The 18,412-nt window shown below is 41.8% G+C and overlaps 1 protein-coding gene across 2 annotated transcripts in view; it reads right to left on the reverse strand.

Moving 5' to 3' along the window:
* SULF1 (sulfatase 1) overlaps positions 1–18,412 on the reverse strand; it is a 187,666-nt gene that overhangs the window by 49,410 nt on the left and 119,844 nt on the right. For both annotated transcript variants that reach the window (XM_025215238.1, XM_006033440.3), the window contains exons 7-8: positions 15,617–15,768; positions 13,235–13,404 (exon numbers count right to left, since the gene is read on the reverse strand). In XM_025215238.1, the coding sequence (XP_025071023.1) occupies positions 13,235–13,404; positions 15,617–15,768 (322 nt within the window). The remainder of the gene's footprint in view (positions 1–13,234; positions 13,405–15,616; positions 15,769–18,412) is intronic.

Consider the following 18,412-nt stretch of genomic DNA (forward strand, 5'->3'; position numbering starts at 1 on the left):
TTGAGTCCCGTTTTTTGTTTAGGGTTTTTTTGTTGTTCTCCCGCCCTGGCGGGGGGTCGGGCTAGAAGATCTATTAGGTCCCTTCCGACCCTAAAACTATGAAACTATGAAACTATGAATGTGTGTGTATCTGAGTTGCTAGTGTGAGAGAGTGTGTGTGTGTGTGTATGTGTGTGTGTGTATGGCATTGTGTACATGATATACAGATTAGTGATCTGTGTCTAATTTTTGGGGTGTATACTGTATGTGCTTGAATTGGTAATAGGTATGCATGCGCCTAGGCTGGTTTGAATGTGTATGTGCCTGAGCTGGTAGTGTGCGTGTATATGCACCTAACTGATTTGTGTGTTTTTATATGTGCAATTGTGTTACGCCCTCCTGTCTAACAGTGCAATATTGAGATCCTGAGAGTTGGCCTGACCTCACAGGGTAACACAATCAAGCACCTGCAGGCTGCTTGGCTCCGGTCTTAAAGTAGCAGGCATCAACAGTGCCCTGCCACACACCCCCTTAAAATTGTTCCTGGGGGAGGTTTCCCCTGCTGCTGTTATTTCCCCTCAGAGCCTATGAAAGCCTTCAAGTGGTGAGCACCCCCAAAGGTGCTCTGCCACACACCTCCCCCCTTAGAATGACATACGGGGGCTTTGCTTGGCTGCCTTCTCCTCTGGCTCTGTCCCAGCCTGCTGCAGCTCCTTCCACGTGGTGAGCACCCCAAAGGTGCTCCACCACACTGGGCCACACAGCACATGCTGGCACTGGCCCCAACCTGATTAGCTACCACAGTTTGTCCTATTAAAGCACCTTGCCATGCAAGACAAGGTTCCTTGGGTGAATCTGATATCTTTTATTAGACTCCATGGGCCAGATCCAGCACATGGGCCATAACTTTGACAACTGTACTCTAATGTATCCCAGCCAAGATCAATAGGCACATAAACAAAACTTACTGACTTATAAGTAGACCTGGTGCCAAAGATTCTGGCAGCCCTAAAACAAGTAACACACTTCACCATTTTCCATTGCTCACCAACCTACCAATTCAGTGCAGTCTCTAGGATATAAACAGGATAACCTTCTAGTCTCACATTTCTGATACTGAAAGGAATAAACATTTTAAAAAGAGGAGTTTAGGCATTGTAGATGCTTCACAATTTTCCTCAGAAGCTTACCAAAAAAAATGGAACATCATAGAACGATAGACAGCATGAAAGGGAGATCTCATGATTATTAGATTGAAAATTACATAGAAGAATTAAACTGCCTCAAAACAATAGACTATAATAAACAGTGGGCATCAAAATGAAAGAAACATGATCACAATTGATTAATCAAGCAATGGCTAAGACATTAGAAATATTCCGACCAGATTGGAATATTCTGGCACAGCAGGTAACAGCTCTGGCATATTTCCACTCAGAACAAAAAGAACTAGTATCTGGCTGGCACTCTGAGTACCTCTTGCCTCTTTGTTATAAATGTTTCTTCTTCTTTTAAAATCCCTGATTAATGTTTCCATGCCATCCACCAGTATTTCATACTTTACAGAAAATCAATGTTCATATTCCTCCCTGGATTGCCTAGAAGGATATTCACTTAATTTCATAGCTACTGCCTTTCTCACCCAGAAACTTAAAATACATGTGGAAAATGCTTATGAAAAGTTTTAGTTGCACCAGGAATCTGAGTGCTGCTTTCAAAGACTATCTGTTATAAGCAGGAGGCTGCTGACAGTGGCCCTAGGAATGAGAGACTTCAGACTACTTCAGCAGCTGGCTCTCCTTGGCATCATTCAGGATTGGAACTGATCATTGCTCGCCACTCAGCAATGGAACTGATCAGGAGTTTTCCAGTGATACAGTTTTTCATTGGAAAATGCTGATCCATCAAACCTAAACCTTTTCATGGGCATGTATCTGTTTTGACAAACATCCAGTGAATCACTAGTAGGTTCCCATTTGAAATTTATCTGATTTCTTGCCAACTTGCCTGATGGGTTGCTAGAGAACCATGCCTTCTAAGCCCCAAGGTACCTGGGGTTTCTGTACTCTGTTTACGAGTGACAGACAGTTCAGATTAGGTTAGGCAGCAGATTGCAGTTTAGGTTCCCAGGCTCAATTTCATTTGTATATTTTTAAAAGAAAACTTGAAATTGAATCAGACTTTTGTTTCCAATTTCAAAATTTCTTCTTTTCATTCCAAAATGGAAGAAATTTTCTTTCTGAATTTTCAGAGTGGCAATCCAAACTTTCACCAGTTCTACTCAATAGTAAGCTACTTGCTACACATATGAAACTATGCTAGGAGGAACTGCATGCATATACTGACACTCTCCCAACATATTTATTTTCAAAAAATGTTCTCCAATTAAAATGTAGGAGAAATAATTTTATTACTATTAGACTAATATTACATTAATTTAGCTGTCTAACTCTGATTTCATCTTTAATATCACAGGCCAATAGAGTAGTTAATGCAAGTACAATCAATTGTATCCACAACTTTAAGCCTACTCTTAATTGTGAAAGCTAAACTGTTCCTGCAATATTAGAAGCCAGCTTGTTGACTGATTAAAACTAAGGTCTTGATGTGTATTGCTTAGCAAATGTGTTGAAGGAGATGGATTGACAAAAGTTTAAATTACCTGTGCTGCCGGGGCACTTTTACATGTGCTCTGGAAGTGAAGGGGGTGGTGCTTTAATTAGAGCAGCTCCAAGAAGAAAAAGAGGGACCAAGAAGCACCTTGAAGGAGGAGCTGTCAACAACTGTAATGGTACACTCTTTGGGAGAGGTGTGGGCAGGGTGTAGGGATGGCAGAGTCCTGTGAAGACACCCAATGGGACTCGACTTAACCCTTGTGACAAGATATTGTAGAGACCCCTTCACACAATTCAGAATCCAGGGGTGATGGGAATGGAGAGTGGGACCAGCAGTTAATACCTCAGCCACCAGAGGGCCCTAGCCCTTGCTCCCACTACAATTTGGCAGCAGTTTGGTCACAGGTTGGCAATGAGGTGGGAACAGTGGAGGGGTGCAGAATGAAGGTTTGAAAGTGCTAGCAATAGCAGCCTGTATTTGGGCCTAGTGCCAAACATTCCTAAAGGTTGCCAACCCATGCTATCAAGCAAAAGACAAAAATTATATTAAATCACAAATTGTAGCAAAGTGGGATGGTTCCAAATTGTGAGGCTGTGTTCTGGTATCCCCAAGGACTCATACCTGGATGTTTCTCCTGAATTTGAAAAAGTGGTCCTAGACCAGCACTAGGTTACAGCTCCATACCTCTGCTGAGAGTACACAGTATGTACCATATGTACCCGAATCCAAGATGACTTTGAATTTAAAATGATCCCATAATAATTACATTTTATATATGAAAAATGTATACATTGGTTATAATTTTCCTGGTATATAATCTAATTATTGGTCTTAAATTCATCTTCCTCGCTGCTACAGCAGGAAAAGCAGTAGCAGAGAGGCAGGTAGTTGTAGGGGAGATAAATGACCTCTTTGCCCTCTGCCCCCTAATTTCTTCTGCCTTTAGCCTGCCCTCCCCCATGATGCCTGCATCTCCTGCTGCCTGTACCCCCATAGCCTATGCCTCTCCCCGCTACCTGCTCCCCACAGACTCTGCCTCTGTCACTCTGTATAGCCTCTGTTCTCTTCATCACTAGCTCCACACAGCCTCTGTCCCGTCCCTCTCTTCTTACTGTCAGATGCGGTACCAGCTCCATTCCCACCTTGGTCACAGACCACATGGAAGTGCAGCCTGAGCCCAGCCTTATAGCAGTATCCCAGGACCTGGAGCTGCCATAACTGCTGATTGGCCAGGCAGGGGACAGAGCCCTCACATAGGAAGGAATGGAGTCAGAGTTGTGCCTGACAGTAAGGTGGAGGGGAGGGGGCAAGTATTGCAGGAACAGGTGGAAGGGGGGAATATGTTTCTGCTGTGGCTCTGACTCTGGCTCTGACCCACGCTCGGGGCTGGAGCCACAACAGCTGCTGCTTGCCTACCCTCTCCACCTTGTACTTGGAATCTAAGATGAGGGGCTTTTCCCCCCTGTCCTAAATGGGGAAAAAAATCTTGTCTTGGATTCAAGCAAATACAGTATTCTAGTGGTGTCGGAATGTATTTAACCTGCATCTGGGTTGAGAGGTAGCTCTACTGGCTATTTTCTGACCTGAAACCAACATCTCAGTGTTCACGTGGCACTGTGTCCATGTAAGCAAATTAGCTCTACTTTTTAGCACCAAGTGAATGCAGTTCCCCTGGCACAGATGTGCATGAACGTGGACAATATGCTTTCTGTGGGAGGTAGCTGTTTATGAAACCCTCTGCCCAACCTCTGCCTGGTAGCAAGCTATTTAGCCTAACCACAGCTCTGCACTATGGAGCCACAATAAGTGGAATTAGAAGTGGTGGAGACTACAGAGATTTGTAGAACATCTGGGACTGTCTCCTGGGCTTTGCTTCCCAAACACACTTCATCTATCACTAACTGAACCTCCTTTCATAGGAACTAAAATACAGACATCAAAAGGACCCCTGAATGCTTTTATTTGTGCACACAATTACAGGCTTGTGTGAACAAATGGGAATTTACTTGTTTAAATCATTCCAGCTATATATAAAATATAAAGTGATTAATGCATGTGTGTCAGCACTCCTAATCATTACCTAGAGTGCTCCTAACTATTGTATATTTAATACTGTACTGGTAAGTGAGCCTCTTCTTTCTAAAACTTTGCTCTAAACCTCTATATTACTATAAAATATAGATTAATATTAAAAACGCATGTGCAAATGTTTGTTCATTTTATAAAATGCATACATGCTTGTATTTGAAACCTTTATACACCTTTCTGTGCAGATCCAATAAAAGCAAAACTGTGTTTACACAATTATTCAATTTAAGTGTTGTGATTTTTTTGTGCAAATAACTATTTCTGGCAGGTATCTACCTGAGAAACATCTTCCCAGCTTCCTTGCAAGCTGTTTCTGGATTTGATATTTATCCAATCAATGAAAAGAAACAAAACTTTTATGACTTAGGATAGTCCTTACCAACTGCAAAATACAGAATTTTAAAACAACGATTTTTTAAAGCAATAATTATAGGAAAGAAGTGTGAGAGAGCTAAACTTGTCAAATTAAATGTTTCCCAAGCACAGTTCTACAGTTCCAGGTATAGCTGTTAATAGATAATCCTTAAGGAATTGAAGGCCAGATTCTGACTAAATAAAAAAAAAAGTCTGAAACACATTCTTGATTCCAGACTTAGTATTCAGCTAAACCTGACTTTCCCTAATCTGTCTATTTCTGTCACCTTCTGCTTCCTCTTTTAAAAACAGGAAAGTCTACTTTGCTGAGGATATATGGCATGAAAGTTTGGCAGCCAAAGCATAACATAACCCAAATTCTTCAAGATCCAGCATAGGAAATTTATGACCATTGAACATAGCTGCCTTTTTACTTCAGAAAAAACCCTTTTGTTTCGGCTGCAGGAAGGCTGAATGTATATATTACATTTATTACATAATTACATTTCTACATGAACATTCCTACTTCTGCTCCTGTTCTAATATTATGTTGCTACAGAACTGGATGGCTCAGAACATTCACCTCCCAGTCACTAGTTTAAACAGGCCTCAGAATCTAGGACTTTGAAAAGGGGATGCTGCAGATGTGAACAGCACCATAGGAGTGGCTGCAAATCCTTCCGGGCCCCAACATCCTCCACCTTGATCCCTGCTGCAGCTTGAGCTGCTTCACCAGGTGCTGCATGGTGCTCAGGCTGGAGTTGGAAGACATGAGTTCCTTAAAGCCCCAGATGCCTCCACCAGCTCCCTGCATCAGCCATGCCTTAGCTCCATCTCTACCCTCATGTCAGAGCTCATTTCCTACTGCTTGGACTGGCAGTAGGCAGTGACCTGTGTCTACCAGAGAGCTAACTGTGTTACATTAAAGTGTGTGTGTGTGGGGGGGGTGGGGGGTGCTACTTCATTCCCTGGATCTGTTCCTGGGCCTCAGAGTAGTCATGATAGAAGACATGTTATGTGAACATATTTATGTGATTTGTGCCCTCTATGAAGTGAATGTGTGATCCAGCTTTAGTTTTGAGTGTATAGGTGCCCCCATGACAAGAAAGACCACCAAAATTGGCAGATTGAGAGAGTTTCATTTGAGGTGCCAAGTACCCAATATGCAAAACAAATTAATAAACTGTACCTCAAGGTCAGCATCTGAGGTATGTTTGAGGAACCGTATGGAAAACCGTGCACTATTAGTAGTTGTAGTAAATTTATATTGAATCACCATCAGCCACTAATACCATCAGCCCATCCACTTGCGCATTTTAAACCAGATCTCATTTCTTGAATGCTACTCTTGGATTGTTACTGATCTTTTCCCCTAAAACCACTTCTGGCTGTGCTGAGATCTTTTATCTGGCAAGAGGACTGTTGCCAGATAACCTTAACATCTTGCAGTACTTCTTTGCCAATCTGAGTGTCATGAACTGGATGGGGGGTGGGGGTGACTTGCATGCTTTCTTGAATTTGTTTTACTAATATGGCATGTGTAATCTCTACATATAGGTAACCTTAAACTATATTCAGCCGTATTGTTCTTATGTCTGCATAAATTGTGATATTTGATATAAATGTAGTAGGCATCTGTCTCATGAGACAATAGAATTATGCTGAGACATCAGCTATATCTTTATATTATAGTCACTGTTTTAGTGAGGCAGTGATTAACTTAAGTGGCCCTTATCTAGCCATGCTTTGAAGAGCAGTAATGGCTTAGAATAAGCATCTGACCTGAGTTGTTCACTGTCTGCCTTGAATTTACATTGTAAAAGTAACCCCTGGATAGCCAAATTATTGGTGGATAGGAGACATTATAGTTGATTAGCAAATCTCCATGTCTGAAAGGATGCACGTATGCTCCTTGTCTTAATTAGACCAAGACAGATTTCAGCTCTAAGGAACATGTATCTTTGAGGGGGGCAGGAAGCACTGGTGATGCATAGGGTATACACAGGGGTGCATGTGCACCCCTTGAGTGCACGAGTGCACCCCTGGCCAGCCGTGCTCACTGCTTAGGTGACGAGCAGGGGGGGCAGGCGGGGGTGCCGGTGTCCCCCCTGCAGGCACCAGCCGGGAATTGGGAGCACCATGGTGCTCCCAGAAGTGGCCGCAGCCACTTTCAGAAGCTGGAATTGGGTCCCCTCCCCAGTCAGCAAGGTTGGCCACTGTGGGGGCACAGCCCCCCTTGACTAAGGCAGCACCAGTTGCCCATGGCAGGAAGTGACAGGCAGAGTTTTGGTCCCCCAAGAATCCAAGAGGTGCCATATGTGAATAACCAGATAAGCAACCGTACTTAAGCCTGCCTTGAGAATATGGTCTTGTCTTCAGTTCTCCGAGGTGCAGGGAGGGCTGTGGTCCCTCAGCCAGAGAGGCTGAGTAGAGCAAGCTGAGGAAATGGAGTGGTTCTCACAGATCAGAGACCTTATGCTGGTTCTTATTTTTTTGTTTGTTTGGTTTTTAATAATAAATCCTTAAAATCTTTTTACCCACCTATTGTTAACTGTGATTTCAGGACATTTGACCTCATGGGTTTGCCTATTTTACAGAAAGGGAGATCTATCTTTTCTGCACATATGAAGAGACAAGGGTCCTTTCTGTGATCCTTCTAGCTTGTAAAATCCTCTCTGCTAACAGCCAACAAGGCCTGAATGAGACAGGCCTGACTGAGTCACCACAGGAACTGGCCTCTGGCGCACCTCATTTGGTTCTTAGTGGTCAATCAGCAGACAGTGGCTTGGGGCAGAAGAGTGCCCCAAAGGTATGGAAACACCCCAGAAGTGTCTCTCAGAGGCACACCCAGGGCTGGAGCACATTACACTGAAGAAGCTCAGCTCAGCACATGAAGAAGCATTTCAGTTGTTCATGTCTGACATCCTCCAGTCAAGCTACCTCCTACAGGTCTCTGCTTGTAAAGTTGGTTTACTTCCTAGAATTTTCTTTCAGAAGTCTTATGAAGATCTCCAGCCTTATTCACAGTTCACCTAAGACTATTTAACACTGAACAGTAAAAGGAATTTAACTTTCCATGTAACTGAGAGGTTAGGTTAACATCAAAGCCAAAGAAGTATCCTCTGAGCAAAGCCTTTCTATTTCTTTGGATCACGGAATAGAATTCTGCTTTAACAGTTGCCTGAGAGAGACATCTTTCATGTAATTTTTATTTAGCTACAGCATTTCCAAAAGTCTAATCTAGTGGAGACCAAGTTTGGTAGGCATGCCACAAGGTAAGCTCTGTGCCCTCCTTGAGTGCCACTCCACTTGCCTTCCCCCTCCCCAATCTGCTGTGTACCACACATCGAGGCTGCAGTGCCATGGTTTGGCTGACCTGGTCTAGTCACTCAATGTCCCAAGTGCTGACAACCCCCTGTAAAAGAAGCCCATCTCACATGAACATACTACACCTTTCCCAGTTCCAACTGCTTCCCTGGAGAAAATTTTTGGGTAAAACTGAATAGATATATTGGGATGATTTATTTTTGAAAAAAGCTATCACTCCAACTTGGTAACAGATTGTAAACAGCGAACACTATGGGAATAATTCTACAAACGGGGAACAGAAAAAATCTGAAAGCAGAGATACAGTGTCCTGCATATCTACACAACATATTTATCAACTGGTATTGATAATTGTTCAGTTTATCTTTCACTGTAATTTTACACTGATGAACTTGACACAATGTTTTAAATAGGGATTTGCCACAAACATATCAGTCTTGCATATCTTTTTGACAACATTCAATATACAAGCATTTGTTTGCATTGAGGGTGTGGAAGGAATGGGACTAAGAAATTATGATTATGTGTAAATCTATCTTTTTTCTTTAGGCGTCTTTGCCACATGTGGTTTAGATGTGAGCCTTCCTGCTGTATGCTTTTGACTTTCTCTCTTCAATCAAAAATGGGGGGACAACAACAAAGCTAAATTTTAAATATTGAGGAATGGAACTTGCAGGATAACAACCATACTGTGGTTCATACAAATTAACTAGGAACACATTTCTAATCAAACATTATATATGTGTGTATGTATTTTGAACAGGTAATATTTAAACAAATGATAGACTCTTTAACACCACATAATTTAAGGGCCTCTTAAGCTACTGTCTTATTAAACAGAATCTCTGCTTGCATGTGGTTAACAGACTCTCTTAATGCACAGTCTGTAGGCATAACCTTCCATCGCAGTTTGTGAAGTCAGCAAACAGCTTTTGACCTGGTTTCCTTTCTTTGTTGGAGGTAAATGTTACAGTAACATGATACAGCATCAACATTTTTTTAAAACAGAAACCAAGGTCAGGTGGCTGTCACCCCAGGTCAGACAAAAGTGACCCAAGTGATGCTTGACCACCAAGGAACAAAACTGAAGGGTTAAACATTTAAGTTACATAAACCATGGCAGGAGGGATTTTACTGCTTTTTCACTGCTTTCACAAGGAAAGTCAAATATTTTTGGTAAGATACTTAACTTCTTACATGCTTCAGTCAGAACATGTTACTTATGTTTTTTCTATAGAAACTGGCTCTTTAGTAGTATCACCCACCGAAATTGGCAGTTTGTCTTCAATTCGTCTTAGTTCTTTGTCTGCTGTCTGAACTCTTAACCTGTGTAGTCATTCACAGAACAAAACAATCCACCCAAATCTCTATCTTGTAGCTGCTACAGAAGGAACACTTTGCAACAAAGATGCCAAGAAATGAAGGCCACCAAGAGAGACAGGAAGAAACACACCTGATCTATGTTTTCTAGCTTCTGTAACAAGTAATTTAGGTTACTTTGATTATGATGAATTTGCCACATCCATACAAACAGCATGAAAACCAGTTTCATGATAAGTGAACCAAATGTTCACATGCACAGCTAGAATCTGCAGCCTGACCTTTTCAGGTAACACACACAAAATATATCTAATGGTCTTGCATGATAAAGCCATGTTTTTAATGTCTCTACTGAAAAACCTTTGAGGACTGGTTTGTTCTCCCTGCTTTTGATTTATCAGATGCAAACAAAAGCATGTGCTCATGCCACAGCCCTTCCCACTCTTGCTGTGCTGTGCATGAGGCATACGGGGCAGTTCCATCTGACTGCGGCAACATCTCAGTTGAGAAGCACTGAGGCAGCACAACACTGGTTCTCAACCAAGGCAATGCCAAATTTAAAAAAAGTTATGAAGGGGTTCCCTGAATCCAAAAGGGCTGAGAGCCCCTGCTTTAGAAGGCAGAAAACAGACTCAATTCTAAGTCCAGCTAGAACCACTCTTCTCAAGAACCATCTAGCTGTTCAAGTGCACACATTCCAAGTGAACTAACAATACCAGTACTTGTGCATGCAGGAAGGAATTACTCGAGATGCCTAACATGCTTGTGAAACATTCCAGCCTGGTGAGGACTACTGACAATGTTCAGAATATAAGGCAATGAAAATCATAGGATCATAGAAAGCGAGGGTTGGAAGGGATCTCAGGAGGTCATCTAGTTTAACCCCCAGCTCAAAGCAGAACCATTCCCAACTAGATCATCCCACCCAAGGATTTGTCTAGCTGGGTTTTGAAAGTCCTCAAGCATGGAGCTTCCCACCACTTCTCTGGGTAACCTATTCCAGCATTTTACTACACTCCTAGTGAGAAAATCCTTCCTAATATCTAACCTAAACTTCCCTTGCTGCAACTTGAGACCTTGTTCTGTCATCTGCTACCACTGAGAACAAATCTAGCTCCATCCTCTTTGGAACCCCCTCCTCCCCTCTTCAGGTAGTTGAAGACTGCTATTAAATTCTCCCTCAGTCTTTTCTTCTCTAGACTAAATAAACTGAGTTACCTCAGTCTTTCCTCATAAGTCATGTCCTTACCATTTTGATGCCCTCTGCTGTACTCCCTCCAATTTGCCCACATCCTTTCTGTAGTGGGGGGCCCAAAACTGAACACAATACTCCAGATGTGGCCTAACAAGTGCTGAATAGAGGGAAACAATCACTTCCATTGACCTACTGGCAACACACCTACCAATGCAGCCCAGTATGCCATTAGCCTTCCTGGGAACAAGGGCACTCTGTTGAATCATATTCATCTTATTGTCCACTGTACCCCCCCAAGTCCTTTTCTGCAGAGCTGCTGCCCAGCCAGTCAGCCCCCAGCCTGTACTTGTGCATGCAATTATTCTGTCCTAAGTGCAGGACTTTGCACTTGTCCTTGTTGAACCTCATAAGATTTCTTTTGGCTCAATCCTCCAATTTGTTTAAGTCACTCATGTGCAGTAAAGCACTTTCCGGCCCCAGCAACTGACTGATTTACACAGTGAAACATGATGATTGATATCTCTCGCTATTTCACTCTTCCTAATATAAGTGCAAATGATATCCTTAGTTAAGTGTGAGCTATTGAACAGGTTACCTAAAATGTTGTCTGTGGACAGCAATTTTTCTCCATGGAGGCCTGGCTGACTATATTGGGTTATTTCCTCTTCTGTATTTTCAAAAGCTAACATTGAGTTTTGGTAGCCAAAAGGTGTCATGAGATCGTGAATGGCAAAGTTGGTTTACTTGATCATGAATGAGAGCACAGGTAGTTAATTAAGATCTTTAGTTTATGCTATGATTAAAAAGTCTCTGGATGCTCCAGAGGTAGGGTTTAGAACAGGAGACAGCTGAGATTCCTCCTGTGTTATTACTGAGAAGAAAAATGAAAATTTTTGGTTTCCATCCATCTTGTACATTTCTGAAAATATCCTGACAGGACAATATACATAATAATGTACTGTCCCAGAGCCCCAAATTCTAACAAGTCCAAAGCCTCTTAATGAGCTGGTAACAGTGCGCGTCTATACAAGACGCTAACTGCACAATAGCCTAATAACACTGCACATTAGCATGCTGGGCAAAAACCTTGCTAATATGTTACTGTCTGTGTGCCTTCAGTACTATGCAGTAGTCCAGGCAGTCTTCGACTTACAACGTTTTCAGTTACAACTTTTCATGCTTACAACGTTTATAAATTGACACCCTGTTTCAACTTTATAAAATCAGTTTTGACTTTACAACACTTGATCCGATGTGATGCCACGCCAGCGAACAAGTTCGCTCTGCTGCTCATCTCCCTGGAGAACATCTGTCCAAACTTCCTTGGACACTTTCTTTAAGAAAGCAGACAAAACTTCAGAAAAACCTGCAGCCAAGACTCCAGTGAAGACTCCATCCAAGAACCCTTCAAAAAGTCCAACTAAGAGCCTTTCAAAAAGTCCAGCAAAGTCACCTCAAAGAAGTCCTTCCAAATCAATAGGATTGTTATTTACAATATAAATACATTAATATTACTCATCTATAATTGATCGAGTACAAAATTCTGGGGTATTTTGGTGAAAATAGGGTATCAGGCCTTGGTTCAGGAACCAATCCCCCATTCTAACATTGTTTCTTATAAGAAAATTGGTTCCAACTTACAATATTTCGACTTAAGATGTGGTTTTCAAGAACCAATTGTGTTGTAAGTCCGAGGACTGCCTGTACTAAACTATCCAAGTACTAAACTTAATGCGCCATAACTACAGTGCATTAAAGAAGGTGCAGATGTGGCCACTATGACTGGGCTTGGCCCTGGGATCAAGGACAGTAAAGAGAGGCTTCATAATAGTATAACCATCTACTAAAAATAAGAAGCAATATGCTATTAAAAGTACAGTTTGGCAGGTTGTTTGGAAACCAGGCCTTTTCTAGTTAAGCCTAGTGCATATATTTACACAAAAGCTACTAAAGGGCTCTACTATTATTAATGCACTCAGATAACCAGACCCCAGGAAAAACATGTTCTGGAAGAATATGAACAAACAACTCTGGATTCCATTCCCATCAGTGTCCACACAGTTCAGGGCATTGTAAGAAGCTGAACACCTTCTCCCTCCCCTCTGCCCGCCGTAGAACCGAGACTCATGTCACTTACCCAGAGAGAACAGCCTGTTTCTAGTTTAAGAACCAAGGAAGTGTTACTACAAAACAACAATATCAGTACAATGTGAGTCCAGCAAAAACGCATTCATATGGACAGCTTTTTATAGACTCCTTACATTTGAATTCTACTTTGCTTCAGTGTCTCAAAAAACAAATCTGTGAGAAGCAACACAAATAGCCAGTATTGACAAAAGTCTGAATTTTACTTACATGTGCTGTGAAGCATTTGGATAGAGCTCTGAGAATTGTGGTGCAGAATCTTCAGGGCCATGGGGGGCGGCATGGCTGATAACCATCATTATGGGCCTATGAGGATATATTCTCTTAGACATTTTGAAATAATTAATGCTCTCGTTAGTGATTAAGTCTGTGAAGTAGTCCTGTAACATACATTTAAGACAAAACAAAAGTTATATAGTGCATAATTGACCAGATCACATTCTATTTACATTTTAACTGACTGGCTTTCTTGCATATGTACTGGCCTCTAGCTGCTTTACTACTCCATCCAGGAAGAACACAGACCATCTGCAGATGTTTCCTCAGCCTGATGAAGGCTATTTGTACCAGAGAGCTCACAAAGAAGAATTTTTCCAACTAATGAATTGGTCTAATAACAGATATCAGATTTACCCAAAGAACCTTATCTGTCTATTAAGTCATGGTATTCCAAGTTATCACTAGAGCTTAGATCAGGAAGTAAAAACATACCTTTGAAGAGACATGTGAGCCTGAAAAACATAGGGGAAACCAAGCTCTAATGACTTTTTTAAAGTATGCACAATATGAGATGGGAGTGTATTTTGCAAAATTCTCTTATCCAGAAAATAATGGGTTCTATTAACTATGACCACCAAAGTTGACAACAGGACATTTTGTAACATACAAGCAGCAGATAACATACACATATCGATTTCTCAAATGTGGTTGATGAAACTCTTGAAAAAACATGACTCCAAACTATAGAAAACTATGCACATTTAATATGGACTCATATTTACTCCTGAAGACTTTGTGTGCGTTTGTTAAAATATAAATTTGCATCTGTGAGACCTGGGAGCAATCTACAACACTTAACACATTGCAAAAATACAGTTGTCTAGGAAAAACTTTAATCAAAGAAATTGCAAACATATATATAAGGAGGAGCTGAATTCCTGTAGGCTCAGGTTCTTTTAATTGTACAACTTAAAGGAGTGCAGCTGGTGAGGCTAAGGTGATGAGCTGCTAATAAACTGGCTTAACCCACAGCCAAGGTGGCAAGTAGAAGCCTACAGGGAAAAGGAGGAAATGGAATGAAGAAAAAAAGATGAACACTTATATTAAACCACCTGCCACCATTAAGCATTCATCATTGGCCTGGAGGTTTAGTGTGAGCTTCACTGAGAAAGTGCTGAGACAATGTTTGTAATTTCAAACACTTCCAGGCATGACTAATCACATGTTGTGGATTCAAGGCCCTGAACAGCTGCAAAATCAGTGCCTGAGGGACAGGGCCTGTGACGCATGTCAGTGTTAGGACAAGCCAACCAGCTGGGACCTTCTCACTCAGAACCATCCCCCCCCCCCATATAGTAGCCTTAAATTAAATGTTCATGCTCCTGTAACAATATGATGGAGGCAGTATTACTCGTTTACAAAAACAGTGAAAATTTGGTTTCCCTTCAGAGTACCAGAGTTCATACCAATTTTTGGTATGAAATAGACCCAGATTAGAACACTGTCTGGATAGGTGCCTTTCCAAAGCATTCATTTCCCTCTTGTTTCCCCATACATTGTTCACTCTTGCTATGGACATAGGGTGCATAAGGAATTCTCGACTAACCAATAAGTCTTTATTTTCTACTTTATGTTCTCTGCAATCAGTAACATGCAATTTCTGTGGGTGGGTAAATCAGAAACTGCTATTGTGAGCTTCCAATAAAATCTCATTACATGGGTCAGAAACCACAGCTGCAACATCTGTATTATCTTCGGTGAGCTACACACTGAGGAAATTCCAATTCGTTTTATGTAGGCTGGAAACTTTAGGATTTGTAGTACTAAACATTTATAAGAAATCTCACTGTAGTGGGCAGGTCACCTTGGCATATCCTCCAGATTTTGTCATGAGTGCAAACAAAGTCTGAAGTTTTCCAAACCCTTCTTTTTTTTTTTTTTTAACTTATCATATCCGGAGTCTGACACCACAGCCACACAGTTTTTTACACTGTATAATGGAAAACAGCACCAGTTAAGCTTTCCTTCTGAGAGTAAAAACTATTGTCTTAGCAGCTACTCTGTAGTCTTAACTTTGAGTTCAGTAGAATAAGGCCAAAATTTTCTTCAGAAAGGTCTGTTATTTATTTATTTATGTATGTATGTATGTATGTATTTATATAGAGCCACTCATTTCTATCTGAGGATTAGAAATCAACCAACTAAATTATAGAGCTGTTTTAAGTTTTTGGCCATTCCACAATAGGACAAAAGACTCTACTTAAATGCACCATAAGAAAACAACATATTGGGTGCTATTATTAATTAATAAAGAGAAAACTATTTTTAAATAGATGGAGTCATTTGATACTGTGTAATGTGTCTGGAAAATACCTTTGTGTAATCAAATCCATGCTTCTCTTTGTTGCCATTCCGACAAATGGTGTAATTATAGAAGCGAGAGTTCTTGACTAATCCAACCCACTCTCTCCACCCAGGAGGAATGTAGCTGCCATTGTATTCATTGAGGTATTTCCCAAAAAAAGCTGTGAATGGAAAGAAGGAACAGACATCAGGCTTTACAAAATTAATTTTCTAGTTGAAATGCATAATGCAAATGCATAAATATGTGAATAAAGTGTTTTTATTATAGATAACAATATATGGATTAGTGTAAGTCAAAATGCTGCTTTCACCTAAAAATCTGCTTTCTAAAATCAGTCTGAGGGGGTTTTAACAAATGCATAATTTTAACATCGGCAGACAAGGTTCCTTGGGTGAATTTGATATCTTTTATTAGACCAACTTTTTAATTTTAACATCTGCTTTTTATTGTTCATATTATTGTTCATTCATTTGTATTTGTTTTTATTATTATAAAAGTGGTGTTTAGCAGATCTGGTTAATATCAGTATTACCAGTTATCTTTATTTTGGGGTTTCTTCTAACACAGCAACTTCTGGAGTCATGTGATTATAGCTATGAACAGACATTCTGAGAGAGAAAGCAGCACCAATGTTCAATCTGAAGTTGCTCTTTCTGCCCAGTCTCTGTACCTTCCCAAGGCGGGGGTGATTCAGGTGTGGGGAAGGCGAGAGAAGCAGTGTGCCTGCTTCACTCCTTCTGATCCCCAGGGGGAGTGTGGTAGCAAGGACTGACTCCCCATGCCTTCCCTTGACCAGGGTCTAGGGAACAGGCAGGGAGCAACCTCCTCCACTCCACTCCCAGTCTCTGGGAACAGAGAGAAGTGAGCGTTGGCACAAAGTGCCCAGCTTGGGGAAGATGCAGGGAGCAGTGGATATGTTGCTCCTGCCACTTGGCTCCCAGTGCCCAACAGCTGAGTAGCGGGGGCCATGCAACAAAGCTTCTTATACTGAGAACTCCAGTGTGAGAAGCAGGTGGGGAGCAGCTGGTGGCAAGTCCTTCCCTCCCGTCCTGGTCTACAGGAAGGGCAGGAACAGCAGCCCCCTGCACCTTCTCCAGAGCGGTGACCCCAGTCTTTTCCCAAGCTTCACTCCTTCTGGTCCTCAGGATAAGTTAAGCCAGGGGAAAGCATGCAGACATTCAGTCTCCCAGGAGAAACTCTCTTGGGAGAGATTTAACTCTGGTTGTTCCTGGGTTATTTTTCTCCCAGAACAGCCATTTTTGCTCCAGGAGGAAAAAAAATTGAACGTTTGCTGCCATCAGGAAACACTGTGAATTCCTTGGCAGCGTTTCTAGTTCCATTCCATATACCCCACACTCTGTTTCTTACTAATAATTGGAAGCAGCATGACAGCTCCTTAATTTAGATCAAAACAAAAAGCACATGTGGGCAGAGATGTTAAAAATTCACATTCTATAAGAATGGGCTTGGAAAGTCTCTACTGGGAAAAGTGTTGGAATGTCTTCAGTTTAACTTTAGTAAAAGTAACATTAATGTGGTATGATCAGGCTACGTATCTGCCAAGTGTCATTCAGCTGGCATGATGGTCACACATTTGCTCCTGATGCCACTCTCATGCCAACCAGAACACCACTCATAAGCAGGGATCCTGGTTTTCCCTAATCAAAAATAATTGCAAATTCTCTGATAAAAACAAAAAAACCCCATGATTAAAATTAAAGGCCCCCTGGGTATCAGGGTGTGGGGCTAGCTCCCTGCTGCTGCACACACTCCTAGGGGTCAGGGGGGACCCATGCCCCCCAGATCTGTGCATGGTACGGGGGCTGCACACTGCCTGCTGCGGGCTCAGATCCCTGTCCTGCTGCCCTCCCCCAGGTCCTCTGCAGCCCAGCAGGTGCAATCCAGTGCTGCAGAGCATAGTGGGGCCATGTAGGAAAGCTGCTTGCTATTGTGAGCTCTGAGCTGCCCTGGTGATGCATCCTCTGCCCATGTCACAGCAGTGGAGGTGGCAGGGGAGGCCCCTTGAAATTTATCATATTTTACAAGCTATAAGCTTTGTAAAACTTCGTTATATATATGATCACTGGAGACTTGCTAGAGTTTTGTAGCTTAATTTCTCCAAGAATCAATTAAGATTAAGTATGTTCCAGCCAAGGCTTCAGCAGAATCTGCCCTTAAACTTGCAGTTATCTGTTGTTTCAGGTCATACGTGGTTTCAGTACTGGCAGCTACCTGACCTGAATACAGAGGGGACAAGAATGAGGGCAGGGAAGTAGGCTGGACTTAGGAAGGAAGAGGAATAGAGGCACATCAGTGTGGATCTACATCTGCAGCAGTGCCAGCTCCAGCCATGCCAACTGTGACAGGGCAATCAGTTGCAAGTGCAGCAATAGCTGCTTTTGTGCTCCCACACACAGGCAGCACCTGGGGCTGCTGCCCGAGTCATCCCCCATCAGTTAAGTTACTGAAAAGGAGGCTTGAGGCTGGCAGGGACATACTGTACAATTTAAGGATAAATTAAGCCTACATAGGCAAACTTAATTCTGGCATTTCCATGTGTAAGTGCTTAATTTTGCAACCTTAATCATACTTTTTTAATATAAGATTTTGTATAATGTTAGGCATAAGGGATGAGGGGATCAGAACATCAGCAGCCTTGATAACAGATTGAGCTTGTCAATTTACGGCCGTATACAGACATTTAATTTCTCCTGGGAGATTTGCTGCTCTCACAAGAGAAACCATGAGTGTGTTCAGCCTCTTAGAGTAAAAATGGCTGCTCCAGAAGAAAAATAACCTGGGAA

This window comes from Alligator sinensis, unplaced genomic scaffold, assembly GCF_000455745.1.
Source record: "Alligator sinensis unplaced genomic scaffold, ASM45574v1 scaffold71_2, whole genome shotgun sequence".
Taxonomy (NCBI): Eukaryota; Metazoa; Chordata; order Crocodylia; family Alligatoridae; genus Alligator; species Alligator sinensis.